The 27,282-nt window shown below is 49.6% G+C and overlaps 1 protein-coding gene across 5 annotated transcripts in view; it reads right to left on the bottom strand.

The window, feature by feature from the left end:
• Positions 1-27,282, bottom strand: part of LOC137538376 (cadherin-1-like) — a 178,711-nt gene that overhangs the window by 115,612 nt on the left and 35,817 nt on the right. For all 5 annotated transcript variants that reach the window (XM_068260502.1, XM_068260501.1, XM_068260503.1 and 2 more), the window contains 2 exons: positions 15,178-15,322; positions 1,701-1,876 (listed from right to left, as the gene is read on the bottom strand). In XM_068260502.1, coding sequence (XP_068116603.1) covers positions 1,701-1,876; positions 15,178-15,322 — 321 coding nt within the window. The remainder of the gene's footprint in view (positions 1-1,700; positions 1,877-15,177; positions 15,323-27,282) is intronic.

Raw genomic sequence — 27,282 nt, 5'->3', positions numbered from 1 at the left:
AAGGTACCCAGACACTACGTTGATTTCCTGCCGATATACAGCAGATTCGATCACTGTGATGGAATCTGCTGTGAAATCGTTAACGCAGATGTTGACCGATCCAACCATTTCTATCCGAAATTGATTGATTGAGTCGATCTGTCCAGGCGTAAAATTTTACTCGATCACCGGCAGGTCGGGAGCATCGTTAGGGGCGTTCGATTCGGCGACGACCGATGCAGCAGTAATATCACCTGTCCGCCGGGGCAAGTCCCCGGGTCCCCGCAGTCTCTCACTTCTTCCGGCATCTTCTCCGTCTTCTATTCACTTCCTGTCCCATCCTGTGAGAAGCTGAAGTTCAAACAGTAGAGTGCCCTCTACTGTTTAACTTACGCTTGTCACAGGATGGGACACGAAGTGAAAAGGAGAATGGAGGAGGAAAAAGAAGTGAAAGACTGCAAGGACCCGGAGACTCGCGCCGGGGACAGCGCCCGCTATGCAATGCCGCAATTTCCCCCACATTTGTATTGGACACTGAAATTTCACCCTTTTGCCGCTAATTGGGAGCCTCTGGGCGCTGAAATTGACCTTCTTTGCCTTATATGGCAGCCATTCTAAAAGCTGTGATTTACGGCAAAGGTGGTAGATTTCTGCGTCCTGAAGTGCCGCCGTGCGCCCAAATGATGGCTCTCATTATAGGCCCCTATGGCCGCACAGTTTTTTTTAGGAAAGGGCTCTTACGCCCCTTATTTCTTCTTCGATCATGCCAGTAAACCCCCCCCCCCCCCCCCCCCCCCAGGTATATGAGTGTGCCTTCCCTCCCCAATAATAGCCTCTCAACTCCTGGCCTCCTGCGGTGTTTGGTGCCACTGCCAGCACCTGTACCACTTGATTCAGCGCATGCAGTGACGTTACAACATGTGCCATTGTCACGTGGAAGAGGCGCATGTGGTGGCACCGGAGAAGGCCAGGAGTGGAGCCTGCGGAGAGATGAGACTTTAAAGAGGAACTCCAGTGAAAATAATGTAATAAAAAGCGCTTAATTTTTACAATAATTATGTACAAATGATTTAGTCAGTCTTTGCCCACTGTAAAATCTTTCCTCTTCCTGATTTATATTCTGACATTTATCACATGGTGACATTTTTACTTCTGGCAGGTGATGTCACTGGAAGGAGATTCTGCTGCTTTTTTGGCAGCTGTTGTTTCCACAATGCAACATCACATTGAGGCACTGACATCACACTGTGGGAGGGGTTTCACCACAATATCAGCCATACAGAGCCCCCTGATGATCCGTTTGATAAAATAAAAAGATTTATCATGGGAAAGGGGGTATCAGCTACTGATTGGGATGAAGTTCAATTCTTGGTTACGGTTTCTCTTTAACACTGAGAATAGGCACGAAGGTAGGTACACTTGCCACGGGTCCGTTGGTAGTTGCGTAATCATTACTGCCCAACACCCGATCGAGCCCTTGTGACCGAGATTGTTCCACCATTCCCTATTACCTATTAATCCAGTTGACTGATTTCAGCCGGAAATCGTTGAAAGAACAATTGGGCGTCCACGTTGGGGCGCCGATGCTCTCCTGATTTGATAAAATGATAGAATCAGAGGGTCCATCAAGTGATATATTGGCACCTTACATGTGTACCCTACTGGGGGAACCTTGACACCTTCATCACTAAAAGAAACAAAGACATCAGCCAATCACAAACCTCACGGTCCAGTCCAGAGGAGAGGACACTGATCAGGCCAGTTGGAGAGTTGATAGTGAACATCTTGTCATTTGGAATGTTGGGCTCCTGCTTCTCGATGAAATAACAGACAATCCCGTTATTGGTCTCCTCAGCATCATCCAAATCTGTGGCGGAGACGGTCATCACTGGCGTGCCTGACAGGAAGAGGAGAACGTTACAGCGAGCCACACTGAGCAAAGAGTTCAGTGACAGCTTCCTGTCTATGAAGTTCCTCGTGAACTTCAGTTAGGAATAAGAAGGACAACTGTGTCAAGAATGCATCAAGGGTTACACATCTTTGAGTCTTAACCTCCACTCCCATTATGTTTGCGTGTTACCATGGTAGCAATAGGCGGTTAGGTAATGGAAGTAAGAAAAGAGGATCAAGTTGCAAATGGAAAATAGAAGGAACAACATTACGTGAGGTTTGTTTCTTGGTTTAGGATTTGAACTCCTTGAAAAGACAACTGAAGTGAGGGGGATATGGAGGCTGACATTACAGTATATATTCCCTTTTAAATGGAACCTGAAGAGAGAAGTATTTGGAGGCTACCATATTTATTTCCTTTTTAAACAATACTAGTTGCCTGGTAGTCCTGCTGATCTATTTGGCTGCAGTAGTGCCTGAATCACACCAGAAACAAGCATGCAGCTAATCTTGTCAGATCTGATAATAATGTCAGAAACACCTGATATGCTGCATGCTTGTTCAGGGTCCATGGCTAACTGTATTAGAGGCAGAGGTAGTATGGATACAGAGGCGCCAGAAGGATAAAAATATCTGAAATGTTTAAAAGTGAGGAGGTAGAGGAGGACTTACCTCCTCCGCGCAGACACAGGAAAATGGCGATCAATTTTCAGCAAAACAATTCATTTACATACTTCAGTACAATACAACGCATTTCGCGGGAGTGACCCGCTTCCTCAGGCAATAAGATGGAGCATATACAAAACAGGTCTGGTACAATGGTACTACAGGTCTGGCATTTGTTGAAAATTGATTGGCATTTTCTTGTGTCTGCCCGGAGGAGGTAAGTCCACCGCTACCTCCACACTTTTAGAGGTTTTAGATCTTTTTATCCTCCTGGCGCCTCTGTATCCATGCTACGTCATACATATCCACCCTTGCTGGAGGGGTGTTACCCCTTTTTTCCTTGATCTACAGACAGTGACTTCCTAATCCTGAGTGAGGACAGGTCTAATCTCCCCACCTGCCTATACAGTGGTTGCCTATGCGGTAACCCTGACTTGTGAGTATACTGCACATACTCTTTCCACACACCTTCATTTACCAGTACATACTACACTATATTGGGCTCTCAGTGTCCCTCTTTTTGTTTCTTTTAAAAGTGCAAAATAGCTTTTTTTCTACCATCATATCACATGACGCAAGCATGGAGTAAATAAGAATGACCGACCCAAATACCTCGGTAAGGCTGTGAGGCAGCGTGGGAGCCGCAGCCTGCCTGATGACCGCTTCACGCCATGCTTGCATTTACTCCATGCTTGCATCGTGCTGTGTGAAGAGTCGGCAGAATAAAGCTATTTTATCTTTAGGCTGGTTTCACACCAGGACGTTGCGTTTTAGGGGACGTTATGGTCGCCTGGTGCTCCCTGCTTTGGACGTCAGAGTGAGCCGCGTTGTGCAGCTCACTCTGGCGTCCGTGATGCTGTGATGCGTACTCTTGTGCGCATGCGGCATCACGTGGTCCCGCCGGCCAATCGCCGCACAGAGCGGCCGCTCCAGGAAGTAAACACTGCACGTCACAACGTGCAGTGAATATTAATTAGCCATGTGCCTGGCCGCTCTCCGCTCCTCCCCAACGTTACTGAGCATGTGCAAGCAGTCTAACGCGGCTCTGCCGCTTAGAAAGTACTGCATGTAGTACGTTGTCTGGTGGCGCAGCGTTACTAAGTAACGCAACGTGGGCACTGTGAACAGCCCATTGATTTTTCATTGCTGTGAGTTGGGCTGTGTTACAGGCTGCTCTAACGTGCGCCTGTAACGTCCCACTGTGAAACCAGCCTAAAGGGATACGTAAGGCAGAAAAAAAAATGAGTTTTACTCTCCTGGAACATCTACCAGCCGGGCCCCCTGCAGCCATCCTGTGCCCTCGCAGTCTCTCACAGATCCTCCTGTCCCCCGCTGCCAGCTACTTTGTTTTCGCCGACAAGCCCGACAGGCCTGGCTACGAATCTGCTTCTTCGCGTTCCTATCCGAAATAGCAGGATAGAGGGTGCTATTGCGGACAGGAATGTGTAGAAGCAGATGCGTAGCCAGGCCTGTTGGGCCTGTCGCCGAAAACTACAGTAGCTGGCGGCGGGTGACAGGAGGATCAGATCGAGACTGCGAGGGCACAGGATGGCTGCAGGGGGCTGGTAGAAGCCCCAGGTGAGTAACTCATTTTTGTTTTCTGCCTTTCTGTCACTTTAAAGTAAACAGCAAATGCCTGGTTGATGTCTATTGTGTTCGAGGTGTATGTATCTTTGCTAAAGGCTATGGCTCCCAACTGTCCCTCTTTTGGAGGGACAGTCTCTCTTTGGGATCCCTGCCCCTCTTTCCTCCTCATTTGTCCCTCTTTCAGGAAGGATGTACAGATCTATGTAAATATATGTAGTTTTCTACTGGAAAATGAGTTTAACTGACTCTAAACTTTATTCCCATCAATTAAATTGATACAATTACGAAGATTTAAATTAATAAGAAAATTTCTTATTTTTAAATGTTAATATGAAGAAAAATGAACAAGGATAGAGAGGACCAGGGTGGTTTGCATAAAACAACATATTTTTCTTATGAAACTTTTATGGTGTGTGTGACTAGGGGTGTGTCAGGGGAGTGGTTAGGGGCGTGGCAGGGGCATGTCTTTAAGTGCCCCTATTTTTAATCTCAAAATGTTGTGAGGTAAGCTAAATGTCAATATCCAGAACACCCTGTAGGATATATCTGTGGTACCCAACACATACTCTCCTATTAGTGCTTCTATTAGCCTCCTGAGGGGTATGCCCAACACTGTGTCGGACAAGGAATTTTTGTGAAAGCGGTATACACGACACAATGTCGGGCATACCGCTCAGGGGGTTTCCCTAGCTACAGGAGCCCCACTGTATAAGTTAGCTAGGTGCAGGGGCCTCCTGTACACTATCTGCAGAATTAGTTTTGTAAGGCATAGTGCCCCCCACCCCCCGATTCCCCCCCTAATGCCCCCGATGCAGCCATTGCCTTGCTAGATACATATCAAGCCTCGTTCCATCGAGCGCCCCAGCCTGTCTTCACAGCTTCGCATATCTTCCGGTATGCAGAGGATGGGGACTGAAGTCATGTGACGTCAGACGTCACATGTGTGCCTTTTCTCCAGATAAGGCACACAAAATCTTGCTTGGCTTTTTGCAAATACTCATCTGGACAAAGAAGAAGACTTCTGGTCTTCTGTGTTATGGTCAGATGATACTAAAATTGGATTGTTTGGTCACAATGATGTTTCCTTCATTTGGCGTAAAAAAGGAGAAGCCTTCAACCCAAAGAACATCATCCCCACTGTCAAACATGGTGGTGGGAACTTAACCACTTGAGGACCTAGGGCTTTCTACCCCTTAAGGACCGGCCACTTTTTTTCCATTCAGACCACTGCAGCTTTCACGGTTTATTGCTCGCTCATACAACCTACCACGTAAATGAATTTTGGCTCCTTTTCTTGTCACTAATAAAGCTTTCTTTTGATGCTATTTGATTGCTCCAGCGATTTTTACTTTTTATTATATTCATCAAAAAAGACATGAATTTTGGCAAAAAAATGATTTTTTTAACTTTCTGTGCTGACATTTTTCAAATAAAGTAAAATTTCTGTATACATGCAGCGCGAAAAATGTGGACAAACATGTTTTTGATAAAAAAAAAACCCATTCAGTGTATATTTATTGGTTTGGGTAAAAGTTATAGCGTTTACAAACTATGGTGCAAAAAGTGAATTTTCCCATTTTCAAGCATCTCTGACTTTTCTGACCCCCTGTCATGTTTCATGAGGGGCTAGAATTCCAGGATAGTATAAATACCCCCCAAATGACCCCATTTTGGAAAGAAGACATCCCAAAGTATTCACTGAGAGGCATAGTGAGTTCATAGAAGATATTATTTTTTGTCACAAGTAAGCGGAAAATGACACTTTGTGAGAAAAAAAAAAAAAAAAAAAGTTTCCATTTCTTCTAACTTGCGACAAAAAAAAATGAAATCTGCCACGGACTCACCATGCCCCTCTCTGAATACCTTGAAGGGTCTACTTTCCAAAATGGGTCATTTGTGGGGTGTGTTTACTGTCCTGACATTTTGGGGGGTGCTAAATTGTAAGCACCCCTGTAAAGCCTAAAGGTGCTCATTGGACTTTGGACCCCTTAGCGCAGTTAGGCTGCAAAAAAGTGCCACACATGTGGTATTGCCGTACTCAGGAGAAGTAGTATAATGTGTTTTGGGGTGTATTTTTACACATACCCATGCTGGGTGGGAGAAATATCTCTGTAAATGACAATTTGTTAAATTTTTTTACACACAATTGTCCATTTACAGAGATCTTTCTCCCACTCAGCATGGGTATGTGTAAAAATACACCACAAAACACATTATACTACTTCTCCTGAGTACGGCGATACCACATGTGTGGCACTTTTTTGCACCCTAACTGCGCTAAAGGGTCCAAAGTCCAATGAAGACCTTTAGGATTTCACAGGTCATTTTGAGAAATTTCGTTTCAAGACTACTCCTCACGGTTTAGGGCCCCTAAAATGCCAGGGCAGTATAGGAACCCCACAAATGACCCTATTTTAGAAAGAAGACACCCCAAGGTATTCCGTTAGGAGTATGGTGAGTTCATAGAAGATTTTATTTTTTGTCAAAAGTTAGCGGAAAATGACACTTTGTGAAAAAACACAATTAAAATCAATTTCCGCTAACTTGTGACAAAAAATAAAATCTTCTATGAACTCGCCATACTACTAACGGAATACCTTGGGGTGTCTTCTTTCTAAAATGGGGTCATTTGTGGGGTTCCTATACTGCCCTGGCATTTTAGGGGCCCTAAACCGTGAGGAGTAGTCTTGAAACGAAATTTCTCAAAATGACCTGTAAAATCCTAAAGGTACTCATTGGACTTTGGGCCCTTTAGCGCAGTTAGGGTGCAAAAAAGTGCCACACATGTGGTATCGCCATACTCGGGAGAAGTAGTACAATGTGTTTTGGGGTGTATTTTTACACATACCCATGCTGGGTGGGAAAAATACCTCTGTAAATGGACAATTGTGTGTAAAAAAATCAAAAGATTGTCATTTACAGAGGTATTTCTCCCACCCAGCATGGGTATGTGTAAAAATACACCCCAAAACACATTATACTACTTCTCCCGAGTACGGCGATACCACATGTGTGGCACTTTTTTGCACCCTAACTGCACTAAGGGGCCCAAAGTCCAATGAGTACCTTTAGGATTTCACAGGTCATTTTTGTTTCAAGACTACTCCTCGCGGTTTAGGGCCCCTAAAATGCCAGGGCAGTATAGGAACCCCACTAATGACCCCATTTTAGAAAGAAGACACCCCAAGGTATTCCGTTAGGAGTATGGTGAGTTCATAGAAGTTTTTATTTTTTTGTCACAAGTTAGCGGAAATTGATTTTAATAGTTTTTTTTCACAAAGTGTCTTTTTCCGCTAACTTGTGACAACAAATAAAATCTTCTATGAACTCACCATACTCCGTACGGAATACCTTGGGGTGTCTTCTTTCTAGAATGGGGTCATTTGTGGGGTTCCTATACTGCCCTGGCATTTTAGGGGCCCTAAACCGTGAGGAGTAGTCTTGAAACCAAATGTCGCAAAATGACCTGTGAAATCCTAAAGGTACTCATTGGACTTTGGGCCCCTTAGCGTACTTAGGGTGTAAAAAAGTGCCACACATGTGGTACCGCCGTACTCAGGAGAAGTAGTTTAATGCGTTTTGGGGTGTATTTTTACACATACCCATGCTAAGTGGGAGAAATATCTCTGTAAATGACAATTGTTTGATTTTTTTACACACAATTGTCCATTTACATAGAAATTTCTCCCACCCAGCATGGGTATGTGTAAAAATACACCCCAAAACACATTATACTACTTTTCCTGAGTACGGCGGTACCACATGTGTGACACTTTTTTGCAGCCTAGGTGCGCTAAGGGGCCCAACGTCCTATTCACAGGTCATTTTGAGGCATTTGTTTTCTAGACTACTCCTCGCGGTTTAGGGCCCCTAAAATGCCAGGGCAGTATAGGAACCCCACAAGTGACCCCATTTTAGAAAGAAGACACCCCAAGGTATTCTGTTAGGAGTATGGTGAGTTCATAGAAGATTTTATTTTTTGTCAAAAGTTAGCAGAAAGTGACACTTTGTGGAAAAAAACCAATAAAAATCAATTTCCGCTAACTTTTGACAAAAAATAAAATCTTCTATGAACTCGTCATACACCTAACAGAATACCTTGGGGTGTCTTTTTTTCTAAAATGGGGTCACTTGTGGGGTTCCTATACCGCCCTGGCATTTTACGGGCCCAAAACCGTGAGTAGTCTGGAAACCAAATGTCTCAAAATGACTTTCAGGGGTATAAGCATCTGCAAATTTTGATGACAGGTGGTCTATGAGGGGGCGAATTTTGTGGAACCGGTCATAAGCAGGGTGGCCTTTTAGATGACAGGTTGTATTGGGCCTGATCTGATGGATAGGAGTGCTAGGGGGGTGACAGGAGGTGATTGATGGGTGTCTCAGGGGGTGGTTAGAGGGGAAAATAGATGCAATCAATGCACTGGGGAGGTGATCGGAAGGGGGTCTGAGGGGGATCTGAGGGTTTGGCCGAGTGATCAGGAGCCCACACGGGGCAAATTAGGGCCTGATCTGATGGGTAGGTGTGCTAGGGGGTGACAGGAGGTGATTGATGGGTGTCTCAAGGTGTGATTAGAGGGGGGAATAGATGCAAGCAATGCACTGGCGAGGTGATCAGGGCTGGGGTCTGAGGGCATTCTGAGGGTGTGGGCGGGTGATTGAGTGCCCTAGGGGCAGATAGGGGTCTAATCTGATAGGTAGCAGTGACAGGGGGTGATTGATGGGTAATTAGTGGGTGTTTAGGGTAGAGAACAGATGTAAACACTGCACTTGGGAGGTGATCGGACGTCGGATCTGCGAGCGATCTATTGGTGTGGGTGGGTGATCAGATTGCCCGCAAGGGGCAGGTTAGGGGCTGATTGATGGGTGGCAGTGACAGCGGGTGATTGATGGGTGGCAGTGACAGGGGGTGATTGATGGGTGGCAGTGACAGGGGGTGATTGATGGGTGATTGATAGGTGATTGACAGGTAATCAGTGGGTTATTACAGGGGAGAACAGATGTAAATATTGCACTGGCGAATTGATAAGGGGGGGTCTGAGGGTAATCTGAGCGAGTAGGCGGGTGATTGGGTGCCTGCAAGGGGCAGATTAGGGTCTGATCTGATGGGTAACAGTGACAGGTGGTGATAGGGGGTGATTTATGGGTGATTGATGGGTAATTAGTGGGTGTTTAGAGGAGAGTAAACGCTGCGCTTGGGTGGTGATCTGATGTCGCATCTGCGGGCGATCTATTGGTGTGGGTGGGTAATCAGATTGCCCGCAAGGGGCAGGTTAGGGGCTGATTGTTGGGTGGCAGTGACAGGGGGTGACAGGGGGTGATTGATGGGTGATAGGTGATTGGCAGGTGATTGACAGGTGATCAGTGGGTTATTACAGGGAAGGATAGATGTAAATAATGCCCTGGCGAATTGATAAGGGGGGGTCTGAGGGTAATCTGAGCGTGTAGGCGGGTGATTGGGTGCCCGCAAGGGGCAGATTAGGGTCTGATCTGATAGGTAACAGTGATAGGGGGTGATTGATGGGTAATTAGTGGGTGTTTAGAGAAGATAACAGATGTAAACAATACATTTGGGAGGTAATCTGACGGCGGGTTTGCGGGCGATCTAATGGTGTGGGTGGGTGATCAGATTGCCCGCAAGGGGCAGGTTAGGGGCTGATTGATGGGTGGCAGTGACAGGGGGTGACAGGGGGTGATTGATGGGTGATAGGTGATTGGCAGGTGATTGACAGGTGATCAGTGGGTTATTACAGGGAAGAACAGATGTAATGAATGCACTGGTGAATTGATAAGGGGGGGTCTGAGGGCAATCTGAGCGTGTGGGCGGGTGATTGGGTGCCCGCAAGGGGCAGATTAGGGTCTGATCTGATAGGTAAAAGTGACAGGTGGTGATAGGGGGTGATTGATGGGTGATTGATGGGTAATTAGTGTGTGTTTAGAGGAGAGAATAGATGTAAACAATGGATTTGGGAGGTGATCTGATGTCGGATCTGCGGGCGATCTATTGGTGTGGGGGGGTGATCAGATTGCCCGCAAGGGGCAGGTTAGGGGCTGATTGATGGGTGGCAGTGACAGGGGGTGATTGATGGGTGATTGACGGGTGATTGACAGGTGATTGACAGGTGATCAGGGGGGATAGATGCATACAGTACATTGGGGGGGGTGGTCTGGGGGGGGTCTGGGGAGAATCTGGGGGGTTGGGGGGTGATCAGGAGGGAGCAGGGGGCAGGGGGGGGTATTAAAAAAAAATAGCATTGACAGATAGTGACAGGGAGTGATTGATGGGTGATTAGGGGGGTGATTGGGTGCAAACAGGGGTCTGGGGGGTGGGCAGAGGGGGGTCTGATGGGTGCTGTGGGCGATCTGGGGCGGGGGGGGGGGAAAATCAGTGTGCTTGGTGCAGACTAGGGTGGCTGCAGCCTGCCCTGGTGGTCCCTCGGACACTGGGACCACCAGGGCAGGAGGCAGCCTGTATAATACACTTTGTAAACATTACAAAGTGTATTATACACTTTGTATGCGGCGATCGTCGGGTTAACATCCCGCCGGCGCTTCCGTATGGCCGGCGGGATGTTGCGGCGAGTGAGCGGCGACAGGCGGAGGCGGAGGATCGCGTCACGGATGACGCGATCGCTCCGCTCATGCCCAAACAAGGACCGCCGCATTTTGTCAATACGGCGGTCCTTGCGGCGTCTGCTTCCCGGCCGCCATTTGTCTATACGGCGGTCGGGAAGTAGTTAATGCTTTGGGAGTGTTTTTCAGCCAATGGACCAGGGAACCTAATCACAGTAAACGGCACCATGAAAAAAGGGCAATACATGAGGATTCTCAACGACAACATCAGGCAGTCTGCAGAGAAACTTGGACTTGGGCACCAGAGGACACTTCAGAAAGACAATGACCCAAAACACACAGCAAAAGTGGTGAAGAAATGGTTAGTAGACAACAACATTAACGTTTTGGAGTGGTCCAGCCAGAGTCCTGACTTGAATCCAACTGAGAATCTGTGGAGGGAGCTAAAGATCAGGGTGATGGCAAGAAGACCCTCCAACCTGAAAGATTTGCAGCTCATTGCTAAAGATGAATGGGCAAATATACCTGTGGAGACATGCAAAATGCTGGTCTACAATTATAGGAAGCATTTAATTGCTGTTATAGGCTTTTATATTGATTATTGAGAAGGGTATGAATAATTTTGGACAGGACACTTTTTGCTCAAATGTACCGTATTTTTCGGAATATAAGACGCTCCGGCATATAAGACGCACCTAGATTTAGAGGGCAAAAATCAGGAAAAAAAAAATAAACTAAACCTAGGTGCGTCTATGGTGCAGGGGCTTCTTATGGACCTCTAACTCCCCCAAAACTGTCTTTATCTAAGCTACACTGCCCATCTATACTAACACCTGCTACACTACACTTCACTTCACCCCTGCTGCCCCCATCAACTACACATTACTTCACTAACCCCTACTACAACTACACTACACTACACTACACTACAGTATACTACACTTCCCTCACTAACATCTGCAGCCAACCCAAACTACACTACACTTCACTAAGTAACCCCTTCAGCCAACCCAAACAACACTACACTACACCCCTGCTGCATCTCACCTGATCCTGTCGCCGCGATCCTCCCCTCCTCCATCTGCCTGTCATCACCCGAGAGTCGCAGCCGCCATCATCTGAGGGTCCCATTAGGTGTCATCAGAGGGTCCAGCAATCCCATCCAGTATCCCCGCTCTTTAAGTGTCCAGGTTGCCGGATCCTCTTCGCTGCAGTCATGCTTGTATGCAGCCCCGGGGTGATCACGCGGTGATTACGCGCTGCCGGGGCCGCCTTCCTCCATAGTTACAGCGTCCTCTTCTTAGATACAGTGCCCCGTTCTGCGTGACGAGCGGCGCACGTGCGCCTGACGTCATGCGTGACCCCGGCGCACATGCGCCGCTCGTCACACAGAAGGGGGCACTGTATCTAAGAAGAGGACGCCGTAACTATGGAGGAAGGCGGCCCCGGCAGCGCGTAATCACCGCGAGCCTGCATACAAGCATGACTGCAGTGAAGAGGAGCCGGCGACTTGGACACTTAAAGAGCGGGGATCAGTCGGGGATACTGGATGGGATTGCTGGACCCTCTGATGACGGCTGCTGCGACATTGGATGACGGCGGACAGACGAAGGAGGCTAGGATCGCGGCGGCAGGATCCGGTAAGTATGTTATGGGGCGAAAATACCGTACCTTTGGAATATAAGACGCACCCAATTTTTCCCCCCAGTTTTGGGGAAGAAAAAGTGCGTCTTATATTCCGAAAAATACGGTAAATAAAAGATCAGAATTTTTTCCCACAATAATGCCTTTTGTTCATTGTCTTATTATCTTTTGGGAGACCCCTATGTCGATTCTCGTAAAAAAAAAAAAAAAAAAAAAATTACTTACTATTTGAATGCAAGTAAAGGGTCAAAATTTGACAGGGGTATGAATAATTATGGACAGCACTGTAGGTAATATACTTGCCTAAGTATAGGTGGCATAGTTGCCCCAGTATATGTAATAAAGTTGCCCCCAGTATAAATAGTTAGCATAGTCCCCCCAGTATAGGTAGTATAGTTGCAGTAGATAAGACCGCTCAACCTCTATTACCTAAGGCAAGGTGCTGGAAGCCAATGCGGCAAATCAGGATACAGGAAAGATGAACTCCGCACACCCGCAGGTAAAGTCCAAGGGTTTTTATTGATTCCAACTCACAAAAGCAGTAAAATGGCTTTTTACTGCTTTTGTGAGTTGGAATCAATAAAAACCCTTGGACTTTACCTGCGGGTGTGCGGAGTTCATCTTTCCTGTATAGGTAGTATAGTTGCTGCCCTGTATAGGTAGTATAGTTGTCCCTGTATAGGTAGCTATTAAAGTTGGCCCCAGTATAGGTAGTATAGTTGCCCGTAGTATAGTTGCCCCAGTATAGCTAGTATAGTTACCCAGAGAATAGGTAGTATAGTTGACGTAGTATAGTTGCCCCAGTATAGCTAGTATAGTTGCCCCCAGTAAAGGTAGTATAGTTGCCCCCAGTATAGCTAATGTAGTTGCCCCCAGTGTAGGTAGTATAGTTGCCCCAGTGTAGCTAGTATAGTTGCCCTCAGTGTAGCTAGTATAGTTGCCCCCTAGTGTAGCTAGTATAGCTGCCCACAGTGTAGCTAGTATAGCTGCCCCCAGTGTAGCTAGTATAGCTGCCCCCAGTGTAGCTAGTATAGTTGCCCCCAGTGTAGCTAGTATAGTTGTCCCCTAGTGTAGCTAGTATAGTTGCCCTCAGTGTAGCTAGTATAGTTGCCCGCAGTGTAGCTAGTATAGTTGCCTCCAGTGTAGCTAGTATAGTCCCCCTAGTGTAGCTAGTATAGCTGCCCCCAGTGTAGCTAGTATAGCTGCCCCCAGTGTAGCTAGTATAGTTGCCCCCAGTGTAGCTAGTATAGTTGCCCCCAGTGTAGCTAGTATAGTTGCCCTCAGTGTAGCTAGTATAGCTGCCCCCAGTGTAGCTAGTATAGTCCCCCTAGTGTAGCTAGTATAGCTGCCTCCAGTGTAGCTAGTATAGTCCCCCCAGTGTAGCTAGTATAGTTGCCCCCAGTGTAGCTAGTATAGTCCCCCCAGTGTAGCTAGTATAGTCCCCCTAGTGTAGCTAGTATAGCTGCCCCCAGTGTAGCTAGTATAGTTGCCCTCAGTGTAGCTAGTATAGCTGCCCCCAGTGTAGCTAGTATAGCTGCCCCCAGTGTAGCTAGTATAGTCCCCCTAGTGTGGCTAGTATAGCTGCCCCCAGTGTAGCTAGTATAGTCCCCCCAGTGTAGCTAGTATAGTCCCCCAAGTGTAGCTAGTATAGCTGCCCCCAGTGTAGCTAGTATAGCTGCCCCCAGTGTAGCTAGTATAGTCCCCCTAGTGTGGCTAGTATAGCTGCCCCCAGTGTAGCTAGTACAGTCCCCCCAGTGTAGCTAGTATAGTCCCCCAAGTGTAGCTAGTATAGCTGCCTCCAGTGTAGCTAGTATAGTCCCCCCAGTGTAGCTAGTATAGTCCCCCTAGTGTAGCTAATATAGCTGCCCCCGGTGTAGCTAGTATAGTCCCCCTAGTGTAGCTAGTATAGCTGCCCCCAGTGTAGCTAGTATAGTCCCCCTAGTGTAGCTAGTATAGCTGCCCCCAGTGTAGCTAGTATAGTCCCCCTAGTGTAGCTAGTATAGTTGCAGCGCAAGAAGGAAAGACAGCGTAGACAGCGGCGGGGAGGGGGGCCGGAACGCCCCCTCCCTCATCTGGGTCCCCTCCTTCTGCACTTCCTCCTCTCCAGATATGCGGGCGGCAGGCAGGCGTGACGGGCAGGCGGGTAATAGCTCACCCAACTCCTGTTTTCCAGGTGCGTCACCGTCACGTGCCACAGGTCTCCGCCTTCAATGCCGCTCAATGTTCTTCCGCTAATCAGGAAGCACAGTAGGCGGCATTGAAGGCGGAGACCTGTGGCGACAGTGATGCTGCGCTCCAGCGATTGGAACGCAGAAGTCAGGTGAGTTATTCTTCACCTGCCTACTGCACCTGCTTGCCGCCCGCATATCTGGAGGGGGAAGTGCAGAAGGAGGGGACCCAGGTGAGGGAGGGGGGTTCTGGCTCCCCTGCCCGTCGCTGTCCCCACTGCCCGCCGCTGTCCCCACTGCCCCTCCATTTTGCACTGCTTCCCCTCCTGCTCATGGCCTCTGTGGCTTTTGTGACACCCCCCTCCATCTCAGTCACCCGGTGCGCTACGCCCCCTGGCGCCCAATGGAAGAAACACCCCTTGGCATTCACAACGGCTGTCGCCCACAGGGATCTAAACCTGATCCCTAGTGCAACAATTGACTGACTGCTGTACAGGCCTGTCGCTAGGCCACAGCCAAGCAAAGTGTTGCTATGGAAGGGACTCTTCCACAATTAACAATAAAAGAACTATTTTTGCCAGACTTACACCTTAACATCACCCCTGTAACATGTGCTAAAATATATTATAGCTGAGTAAGGCAAGACTTCTGAATGATAGTTAAGTCAAGTTACCTGGTTTGGAGTTCTCTGGCACGGTGCCTTCAAAGTTGACCTTTGTGAATTTTGGATAATTGTCATTCTGATCGGTCACTTTAACATAAATTTCAATAGGATTCTCCACAGGTTCGCCTTTTTCAGACACGGCGTGGACATTGAGCTGGAATGAGACCACAGCAGCTGCCATAAGTCTGAGGTAGCGAGAATACAGAGTCCTGAATACCCAATGGAAGACAACTACAGACAGCTACAGGAGGTGCTTCAGAGGTTCAGGAGATGACTGTGCTTTTCCAAGAGATCCTCTGCATCACATGACTGCTGGCTTATAGCTTACAGAACATGAGAACAAAATCAGCTATCCAACCTTCATCAACACAGGTTCATGCTGCTTTAGGCCTTTGCAGAACATCACTGGCTGCTGCCACCGAGGCAGAGACTGGACGAAATATGTTGCTAGTAAATTTCTCCACGCACCCAGCCAGGGCCTGATTACCAACCGAGCAACACAAGCTACTGCTTGGGGCCCAAGGGGGCCCCACCAGCATGATAATCCGGCCCTGTATTATTACCGGTAGGCACATTGTTGGAGCAAAGGTCGTCTGGCTACAGCTTCCATTGCCAAGGTGCGAGCCCCTGTTGCCCTGGTGCCGGCCAGCTGCAGTCAGCTCAACAACCCCCATACAATCTTCATGTGTCTCTTGAGGACTGACCTGATCTATTTCCGTCTCACTTCCGCCCCCATGACACTTTGGCTCTTCTATTTGCTGCTGGCTGGTGCAGGTAAGCAAAAATAGAGAGGGGAAGGTCAGAGGTGAGGGTGGATTGGGCCGCATTTCTCCTACAGCACTTGGTGATTTAAAGCAGGCTTGAAGGGAGCTTGAAGTGTTGTACTGAACCATAATAGAGAACTTTGAGAAGCACACAGAGCATGATGGGAGCAGTAGTTTCCTAGACTCCATACTGCGCCAGGATCCAGGAAACTACTGTTCCCAGCATGCTGTGTACTGCAGGGGGCTTTTTACTGATGGTCTGATCTCGCCCTTCAAAAAATGTGTTGTAACGAATCATAATATGACTGTCAAACTGCATCAGTGTCCAGGGAACTACTGATGCCAGCATGCTGTGTGTGCCACAGCTGTGCTTCTCAGTAATGGTCTGCTCTGCCTCTGCTTCCAATAGGACACACACACACACACACACACTTTTCTGCGCGCACACACACACACACACACACACACACACACACACACACACACACACACACACACACACACACACACACACACACACACACACACACACACACACTTTTCTGAGGCTGCTGAGGGGACTACCTATCTATACTGGGGCGACATCGCTACCTACCTGTAGTGGGGGGATGCCTCTAGCTACCTAATGCTGAGAGCCTCTCTGCCTCTGGCTGCAAAATACCTGGAGCAGTACTTGGTTACCTGATACTATTGGGGGCACATCTGTCTACCTAATACTTTGGGGAGTACATCTGGCTACAGTTATTTATCTGGATGGTTTGGGGACATATTTTACAAATATGGTGCTCAGTTCACATTATTTCTATCATCTGGAGACATGTAACTACTTCATTTTTTATCTTGAGGCACCTAGCTACTTAGAGTACTTGAGACGAGAAAATAAAACGTTTTATACATATCTGGGGCTTCCTCCAGGCTGATCTGTCCCGCTCCATCCTTCTCCACTGCCTGGATCCTCCTCTATGGATTCCGGTAATTTCCCAAGTCTGTGCCAGTCGGCGCAGGCGCAGTCCGGCAGCACGCGCTCCCCCGTCTCACGTTCTGCACCTGCACAATAGTACTGGGCAGTAGAGATGGGCTGAACGGTTCGCCGGCGAACGGTTCCACGCGAACTTCGGTGGTTCACGTTCGCGTCCCGATGGCGAACCTTTGCGGAAGTTCGGTTCGCCCCATAATGCACCTTGAGGGTCAACTTTGACCCTCTACATCACAGTCAGCAGGCCCAGTGTAGCCAATTAGGCTACACTAGCCCCTGGAGCCCCACCCCCCCTTATATAAGGCAGGCAGCGGCGGCCATTACGGTCACTCGTGTGCTGCCTGCGTTAGTGAGAGTAGGGCGAGCTGCTGCAGACTGTCTCTCAGGGAAAGATTAGTTAGGCTTAACTTGTTCCTGGCTGGCTGCATACCTGTTCTGTGAACCCACCACTGCATACCTGTACTGTGAACCCACCACTGCATACCTGTTCAGTGAACCTGCCACTGCATACCTGTTCTGTGAACCCATCACTGCATACCTGTTCAGTGAACCTGCCACTGCATACCTGTGCTGTGAACCCACCACTGCATACCTGTTCTGTGAACCCACCACTGCATACCTGTGCTGTGAACCCATCACTGCATACCTGTTCAGTGAACCTGCCACTGCATACCTGTTCTGTGAACCCACCACTGCATACCTGTTCTGTGAACCCACCACTGCATACCTGTTCTGTGAACCCACCACTGCATACCTGTTCAGTGAACCCACCACTGCATACCTGTTGTGTTCAGTGAACCCGCCACTGCATACCTGTTCTGTTCAGTGGACCCGCCACTGTATACCTGTTTAGTGAACCCGCCACTGCATACCTGTTGTGTTCAGTGAACCTGCCACTGCATACCTGTTCGGTGAACCCGCCACTGTATACCTGTTCTGTTCAGTGAACCCGCCACTGTATACCTGTTCAGTGAACCCGCCACTGCATACCTGTTGTGTTCAGTGAACCCGCCACTGTATACCTGTACTGTTCAGTGAACCCGCCACTGCATACCTGTTCAGTGAACCCGCCACTGCATACCTGTTGTGTTCAGTGAACCCGCCACTGCATACCTGTTGTGTTCAGTGAACCCGCCACTGCATACCTGTTGTGTTCAGTGAACCTGCCACTGTATACCTGTACTGTTCAGTGAACCCGCCACTGCATACCTGTTCTGTTCAGTGAACCTGCCACTGTATACCTGTACTGTTCAGTGAACCCGCCACTGCATACCTGTTGTGTTCAGTGAACCCACCACTGCATACCTGTTCAGTGAACCCACCACTGCATACCTGTTCTGTTCAGTGGACCCGCCACTGTATACCTGTTCAGTGAACCCACCATTGCATACCTGTTGTGTTCAGTGAACCTGCCACTGCATACCTGTTCTGTGAACCCGCCACTGTATACCTGTTCTGTTCAGTGAACCCGCCACTGTATACCTGTTGTGTTCAGTGAACCCGCCACTGTATACCTGTACTGTTCAGTGAACCCGACACTGCATACCTGTTCAGTGAACCCGCCACTGCATACCTGTTGTGTTCAGTGAACCCGCCACTGCATACCTGTTGTGTTCAGTGAACCTGCCACTGTATAACCCTAACCCAAACCACTGCATACACACACACACACACACACACACACACACACACACACACTTTTCTGAGGCTACTGAGGGGACTACCTATCTATACTGGGGCAACATTGCTGCCTACCTGTAGTGGGGGGATGCCTCTAGCTACCTAATGCTGAGAGCCTCTCTGCCTCTGGCTGCAAAATACCGGGAGCAGTACTTGGTTACCTGATACTATTGGGGGCACATCTGTCTACCTAATACTTTGGGGAGTACATCTGGCTACAGTTATTTATCTGGATGGTTTGGGGACATATTTTACAAATATGGTGCTCAGTTCACATTATTTCTATCATCTGGAGACATGTAACTACTTCATTTTTTATCTTGAGGCACCTAGCTACTTAGAGTACTTGAGACGAGAAAATAAAACGTTTTATACATATCTGGGGCTTCCTCCAGGCTGATCTGTCCCGCTCCATCCTTCTCCACTGCCTGGATCCTCCTCTATGGATTCCGGTAATTTCCCAAGTCTGTGCCAGTCGGCGCAGGCGCAGTCCGGCAGCACGCGCTCCCCCGTCTCACGTTCTGCACCTGCACAATAGTACTGGGCAGTAGAGATGGGCTGAACGGTTCGCCGGCGAACGGTTCCACGCGAACTTCGGTGGTTCGCGTTCGCGTCCCGCAGGCGAACCTTTGCGGAAGTTCGGTTCGCCCCATAATGCACCTTGAGGGTCAACTTTGACCCTCTACATCACAGTCAGCAGGCCCAGTGTAGCCAATTAGGCTACACTAGCCCCTGGAGCCCCACCCCCTTTATATAAGGCAGGCAGCGGCGGCCATTACGGTCACTCGTGTGCTGCCTGCGTTAGTGAGAGTAGGGCGAGCTGCTGCAGACTGTCTCTCAGGGAAAGATTAGTTAGGCTTAACTTGTTCCTGGCTGGCTGCATACCTGTTCTGTGAACCCACCACTGCATACCTGTTCAGTGAACCTGCCACTGCATACCTGTTCTGTGAACCCATCACTGCATACCTGTTCAGTGAACCTGCCACTGCATACCTGTTCAGTGAACCCACCACTGCATACCTGTGCTGTGAACCCACCACTGCATACCTGTTCTGTGAACCCACCACTGCATACCTGTGCTGTGAACCCATCACTGCATACCTGTTCAGTGAACCTGCCACTGCATACCTGTGCTGTGAACCCATCACTGCATACCTGTTCAGTGAACCTGCCACTGCATACCTGTGCTGTGAACCCACCACTGCATACCTGTTCTGTGAACCCACCACTGCATACCTGTGCTGTGAACCCACCACTGCATACCTGTTCTGTGAACCCACCACTGCATACCTGTTGTGTTCAGTGAACCCGCCACTGCATACCTGTTCTGTTCAGTGGACCCGCCACTGTATACCTGTTTAGTGAACCCGCCACTGCATACCTGTTGTGTTCAGTGAACCTGCCACTGCATACCTGTTCTGTGAACCCGCCACTGTATACCTGTTCTGTTCAGTGAACCCGCCACTGTATACCTGTTCAGTGAACCCGCCACTGCATACCTGTTGTGTTCAGTGAACCCGCCACTGTATACCTGTACTGTTCAGTGAACCCGCCACTGCATACCTGTTCAGTGAACCCGCCACTGCATACCTGTTGTGTTCAGTGAACCCGTCACTGCATACCTGTTGTGTTCAGTGAACCCGCCACTGCATACCTGTTGTGTTCAGTGAACCTGCCACTGTATACCTGTACTGTTCAGTGAACCCGCCACTGCATACCTGTTCTGTTCAGTGAACCTGCCACTGTATACCTGTACTGTTCAGTGAACCCGCCACTGCATACCTGTTGTGTTCAGTGAACCCACCACTGCATACCTGTTCAGTGAACCCACCACTGCATACCTGTTCTGTTCAGTGGACCCGCCACTGTATACCTGTTCAGTGAACCCACCACTGCATACCTGTTGTGTTCAGTGAACCTGCCACTGCATACCTGTTCTGTGAACCCGCCACTGTATACCTGTTCTGTTCAGTGAACCCGCCACTGTATACCTGTTCAGTGAACCCGCCACTGCATACCTGTTGTGTTCAGTGAACCCGCCACTGTATACCTGTACTGTTCAGTGAACCCGCCACTGCATACCTGTTCAGTGAACCCGCCACTGCATACCTGTTGTGTTCAGTGAACCTGCCACTGTATACCTGTACTGTTCAGTGAACCCGCCACTGCATACCTGTTCTGTTCAGTGAACCTGCCACTGTATACCTGTACTGTTCAGTGAACCCGCCACTGCATACCTGTACTGTTCAGTGAACCCGCCACTGCATACCTGTTGTGTTCAGTGAACCCACCACTGCATACCTGTTCAGTGAACCCACCACTGCATACCTGTTGTGTTCAGTGAACCCGCCACTGCATACCTGTTCTGTTCGGTGAACCTGCCACTGTATACCTGTACTGTTCAGTGAACCCGCCACTGCATACCTGTTCTGTTCAGTGAACCTGCCACTGTATACCTGTACTGTTCAGTGAACCCGCCACTGCATACCTGTACTGTTCAGTGAACCCGCCACTGCATACCTGTTGTGTTCAGTGAACCCACCACTGCATACCTGTTCAGTGAACCCACTACTGCATACCTGTTGTGTTCAGTGAACCCGCCACTGCATACCTGTTCTGTTCAGTGAACCTGCCACTGTATACCTGTACTGTTCAGTGAACCCGCCACTGCATACCTGTTGTGTTCAGTGAACCCGCCACTGCATACCTGTTGTGTTCAGTGAACCCACCGCATCAGTGCGCATACCTGTGCAGTTAAGTGAACCCACCTACCTACGTGAGTGCACGCAGTGTGATATACCACTCCGTGCATACCCGATATGGACAAAACAGGTAGAGGAAGAGGTAGTGCCAGAGCCAGAGGAAGGCCACCCGGCAGGTCTGCACGAGGTCGTGTAAATGTAATTTCGTGTGGACCTGGCCCACAGTACAGTGCTCGGAAGAAGGCACGTCCCATCACCTCCCAAGATTGTCAGGACGTGGTTGAGTATTTAGCGACACAGAACACCTCATCTTGCTCAGCCACCAGCGCTACTACTAGCACCACTTCCGCTGCATTTGACACTTCGCAAGAATTATTTAGTGGTGAAATCACTGATGCACAGCCATTGTTGTTACAGCCAGATGATTTTTCACCAGCTCATATGTCTGCGTTACGCGGCAACACTATGGATGTAACGTGTAAGGAGGATGAAGGACCTACTGATGGTGCATGTTTGGATTTTTCTGAGGCAAGCGAAGCTGGGCAGGATGATTACGATGCTGACGATGATAGGGATCCTCTGTATGTTCCCAATAGAGGAGATGAAGAGGGGGACAGTTCAGAGGGGGAGTCAGAGAGTAGTAGGAGGAGAGAAGTTGCTGAAAGAAGCTGGGGCAGCTCTTCGTCAGAAACAGCTGGTGGCAGAGTCCGGCACCATGTATCGCCACCTATGTACAGCCAGCCAACTTGCCCTTCAGCATCAGCTGCTGAGGTCCCTATAGTGCCCACATCCCAGGGTGGCTCAGTGGTGTGGACATTTTTTAATGTGTGTGCCTCAGATCGGACCAAAGCCATCTGTTCGCTCTGCCAACAAAAATTGAGCCGTGGAAAGGCCAACACTCACGTAGGGACAAGTGCCTTACGAAGGCACCTGGAGAAAAGGCACAAACAGCAATGGGATGGCCACCTGAGCAAAAGCAGCAGCAGCACACAAAAGAAAAGTCACCCTCCTTCTCCTCTTCCTCCTTCAGGTGCATCATCTGCTTCTGCCGCTTTCTCCCTTGCACCTTCACAGGCACCCTCCTCCACTCCGCCTCTGCCCTTGAGCGGTTCCTGCTCCTCTGCCCACAGCAGCAGTCAGGTGTCCGTGAAGGAAATGTTTGAGCGGAAGAAGCCAATTTCAGCCAGTCACCCCCTTGCCCGGCGTCTGACAGCTGGCGTGGCAGAACTGTTAGCTCGGCAGCTGTTACCATACCAGCTGGTGGACTCTGAGGCCTTCCGTAAATTTGTGGCCATCGGAACACCGCAGTGGAAGATGCCAGGCCGCACTTATTTTTCGAGAAAGGCCATACCCCAACTGCACCGTGAAGTTGAGAGGCAAGTGGTGTCATCTCTTGCGAAGAGCGTTGGGTCAAGGGTACACCTGACCACGGATGCTTGGTCTGCCAAGCACGGGCAGGGCCGCTACATTACCTACACAGCCCATTGGGTGAACCTGGTGGTGAACGATGGCAAGCAGGGCGCAGCGGACCAAATTGTGACACCTCCACGGCTTGCAGGCAGGCCTCCTGCCACCTCCTCTCCTCCTGCTACATGCTCTTCGCTGTCCTCCTCCTCCTTGGCTGAGTGGCAGTTCTCCTCTCCAGCTACACAGCCCCAGCTCCGCAGGGCCTAGCTGCATGCCAGGTACGACGTTGTCACGCCATCTTAGACATGTCTTGTCTCAAAGCGGAGAGTCACACTGGAGCAGCTCTCCTGGCTGCTCTTAAGAAACAGGTGGATGAGTGGCTGACCCCGCACCACCTGGAGATAGGCAACGTGGTGTGCGACAACGGCAGCAATCTGCTTGCCGCTTTGCATATGGGGAAGCTGACACACATACCCTGCATGGCACATGTCATGAATCTAGTTGTTCAAAGATTTGTGGCAAAGTACCCTGGCTTAGCGGATGTCCTGAAGCAGGCCAGGAAGTTCTGTGGGCATTTGAGGCGGTCTTACACAGCCATGGCACGATTTGCAGAAATTCAGCGGAAAAACAACATGCCGGTGAGACGCCTCATTTGCGATAGCCCGACTCGCTGGAATTCGACCCTACTCATGTTCTCCCCCCTGCTAGAACAGAAAAAAAAGCCGTCACCCACTACCTCTACAACTACAGTAGAATGAAACAGTCTGGGAAGATGGGGATGTTCTGGCCCGACAACTGGACACTGATGAAAAATGCATGCAGGCTCATGCGGCCGTTTGAGGAGGTGACCAACCTGGTGAGCCGCAGTAAGGGCACCATCAGCGACTTAATTCCCTACGCTTACTTCTTGGAGCGTGCTGTGCGTAGAGTGGCGGATGAAGCTGTGAATGAGCGTGACCAGGAACCGTTACGGCAGGAACAGGCATGGGACCAATTTTCATCAGACCCAGCTGTTTCCTCAACACCTGCGGCAGCACAGAGGGGGGAGGAGGAGGAAGAAGAGAAGTCGTGTGCAGAAGACGAGTCAGACTCAGAGGATGATGAGCAAGGTGTTTCTTTGGGGGAGGAGGAGGAGGAGGGGACGGCGGCAGGAGAACACCCGCAGCAGGCGTCGCAGGGGGCTTGTGCTGCTCAACCTTCCCGTGGTATTGTTCGCGGCTGGGGGGAGGAGGTTGACTTACGTGACGCCACTGAGGAAGAGCAAGAGGAGATGGAGGGTACTGGATCCGACTTTGTGCAGATGTCGTCTTTTATGCTGTCCTGCCTGTTGAGGGACCCCCGTATAAAAAACCTCAAGGGGAATGAGCTGTACTGGGTGGCCACACTACTAGACCCTCGGTACAGGCACAAAGTGGCGGACCTGTTACCAACTCACCGGAAGGTGGAAAGGATGCAGCACATGCAGAACCAGCTGCTTCACAATGCCTTTAAGGGTGATGTGACAGCACAACGCCAGCAAGGTACCACTGCCACTAATCCTCCTCCCGTGTCCACGCAGTCAAAGACAGGACGCTCCAGCGATCTCATGGTGATGTCGGACATGCGGACGTTCTTTAGTCCAACGCCTCGCCGTAGCCCTTCCGGATCCACCCTCCACCAACGCCTGGAACGGCAGGTAGCCGACTACCTGGCCTTAAAGGACTTACGAGCCCAAACAGCTAAAAAAAGATAAGTACCTTATTCAGTTTTAAATGCACGGAGGACGCCGTCCGCGCCCTCCGTGCAGTTCCGCCGGGTCCCCGCAGTCTGATCGCCCCCCGTGCCGCTCCCGACCCCACGGACGGGGTCGGGCTCCCCTTCCTCTCCTAAGATGGCCGCCGGAGCCGGCCGCGGCTGCGGAGTCCGCATACGCGTTAGTGCGGCTGCGCAGCTCTAGGGCCTCCCCCCTCGATCCACGCTACTGTGCGTGGATCGGGGGGGAGGGCCCTAGAGCTGCGCAGCCGCACTAACGCGTATGCGGACTGCGCAGCCGCGGCCGGCTCCGGCGGCCATCTTAGGAGAGGAAGGGGAGCCCGACCCCGTCCGTGGGGTCGGGAGCGGCACGGGGGGCGATCAGACTGCGGGGACCCGGCGGAACTGCACGGAGGGCGCGGACGGCGTCCTCCGTGCATTTAAAACTGAATAAGGTACTTATCTTTTTTTAGCTGTTTGGGCTCGTAAGTCCTTTAAGTGTGGATGTAGACACTGCTGTGAACAGCGATGAGGAACCCTTGAACTACTGGGTGCGCAGGCTTGACCTGTGGCCAGAGCTGTCCCAATTTGCCATCCAACTTCTCTCCTGCCCTGCCGCAAGCGTCCTGTCAGAAAGGACCTTCAGCGCAGCTGGAGGCATTGTCACAGAGAAGAGAAGTCGCCTAAATCAGAAAAGTGTTAAGTACCTCACCTTTATCAAAATGAATGAGGCATGGATCCCGGAGGGCTGCTGCCCGCCCCAAGACTAAGTCAGTCCCCACACACACACAGCATCTCTGCCTGCACGCCGTGTGACTGGCTGCCTGGGCTGCCCCAAGAAGACTAAGTCGCTCCCAGTCCCTCCACACAGCATGTCTGCCTGCAGGCCGCTTGACTACCTTCTCCGCCACCACCAACCGGGTCCGGGACTCCAGGCGGATTGCTGAATTTTTTAGGCTGCTGCTAGCAGCGGCCGCTGTAATAATTTTTCTGGTGCGTGTACATGACTGCCTAATTTTTCTGGCTGCACTGCGGGCAGCTGCAACAACAAAAGAAAAGGCATGTACATGCGCCCATTCCCCTTCGTGATCATTACCTTGCCGTGGTGAAGGGGCTTGCGTATCACAATGAAGCAATGACCGGCGCCTAGATGAGTGTCTCGGGGGGCACACAAAAGATAATAAGGTCGTTGCTTCATTGTGGTCAGACCAAATTTGATCAGCTGGACAGTCACTGTTCTGTCATTCAGCTACATCAGCCAGGCGACCATATGGGCTGTAAAGCCACCAAAACCTGCACTCTCGCCATGGTGCGTACTAGTCCAGCACGGCCATCACTACACAAACAGCTGTTTGCGGTGCGTTACAGGGTGAGTTTGGTGTGTCAGTGTGAAGCAGTACCTTAATTACACTACCTGATTGATGTATACACATGCAAGATGTTTGAAAGCACTTTAGGCCTGTCATTTAGCATTCAATGTGATTTCTGCCCTTAAAACGCTGCTTTGCGTCAAATCCAGATTTTTCCCCGGGACTTTTGGCATGTATCCCACTCCGCCATGCCCCCCTCCAGGTGTTAGACCCCTTGAAACATCTTTTCCATCAGTTTTGTGGCCAGCATAATTATTTTTTTTTTCAAAGTTCGCATCCCCATTGAAGTCTATTGCGGTTCGCGAACTTTAACGCGAACCGAACGTTACGCGAAAGTTCGCGAACCCAGTTCGCGAACCTAAAATCGGAGGTTCGGCCCAACTCTACTGGGCAGGCGCAGAGCTCTCCTAGTGACAAGAGCATGGTGGGACACACACCGCCGGGCATGCTCAGTAAGCCCCAACTTGGGAATGTACCAGGACCCAAAGTGGAGGATCCAGGCAGTGGAGGAGGACGGTGAGGGACGGATCAGCCTGAAGGGGGCTGGAGGAAGCCCCAGGTAGGTATAAAACTTTAATTTTTTTTAATCATTTGACTACTTATTTTATCTGAATTCATGTGACTAATTGATCCTTTTATCTGCAGGCACGTGACTACTTAATGCTTTAATCCTGAGGCACTTGGCTGCTTAATTTTTGTACCTTGGTGGGAAGGGAGGAGGCACGGCTACATAATATATACACGCACCTAAAGGATTATTAGGAACACCTGTTCCATTTCTCATGAATGCAATTATCTAATCAACCAATCACATGGCAGTTGCTTCAATGCATTTAGGGGTGTGGTCCTGGTCAAGACAATCTTCTGAACTCCAAACTGAATGTCAGAATGGGAAAGAAAGGTGATTTAAGCAATCTGGAGCGTGGCATGGTTGTTGGTGCCAGACGGGCCGGTCTGAGTATTTCACAATCTGCTCAGTTACTGGGATTTTTACATACAACCATTTCTAGGGTTTACAAAGAAAGGTGTGAAAAGGGAAAAACATCCAATATGTGGCACTCCTGTGGGCGAAAATGCCTTGTTGATGCTAGAGGTCAGAGGAGAATGGGCCGACTGATTCAAGCTGATAGAAGAGCAACGTTGACTGAAATAACCGAGGTATGCAGCAAGGCATTTGTGAAGCCACAACACGCACAACCTTGAGGCGGATGGGCTAAAACAGCAGAAGACCCCACCGGGTACCACTCATCTCTACTACAAATAGAAAAAAGAGGCTACAATTTGCACGAGCTCACCAAAATTGGACAGTTGAAGACTGGAAAAATGTTGCCTGGTCTGATGAGTCTCGATAGTCAGAATTTGGCGTAAACAGAATGAGAACATGGATCCATTATGCCTTGTTACCACTGTGCAGGCTGGTGGTGTAATGGTGTGGGGGATGTTTTCTTGGCACACTTTAGGCCCCTTAGTGCCAATTAGGCATT

This window comes from Hyperolius riggenbachi, chromosome 11, assembly GCF_040937935.1.
Source record: "Hyperolius riggenbachi isolate aHypRig1 chromosome 11, aHypRig1.pri, whole genome shotgun sequence".
Taxonomy (NCBI): domain Eukaryota; kingdom Metazoa; phylum Chordata; class Amphibia; order Anura; family Hyperoliidae; genus Hyperolius; species Hyperolius riggenbachi.
This window is presented reverse-complemented; position numbering and strand designations above follow the sequence as displayed.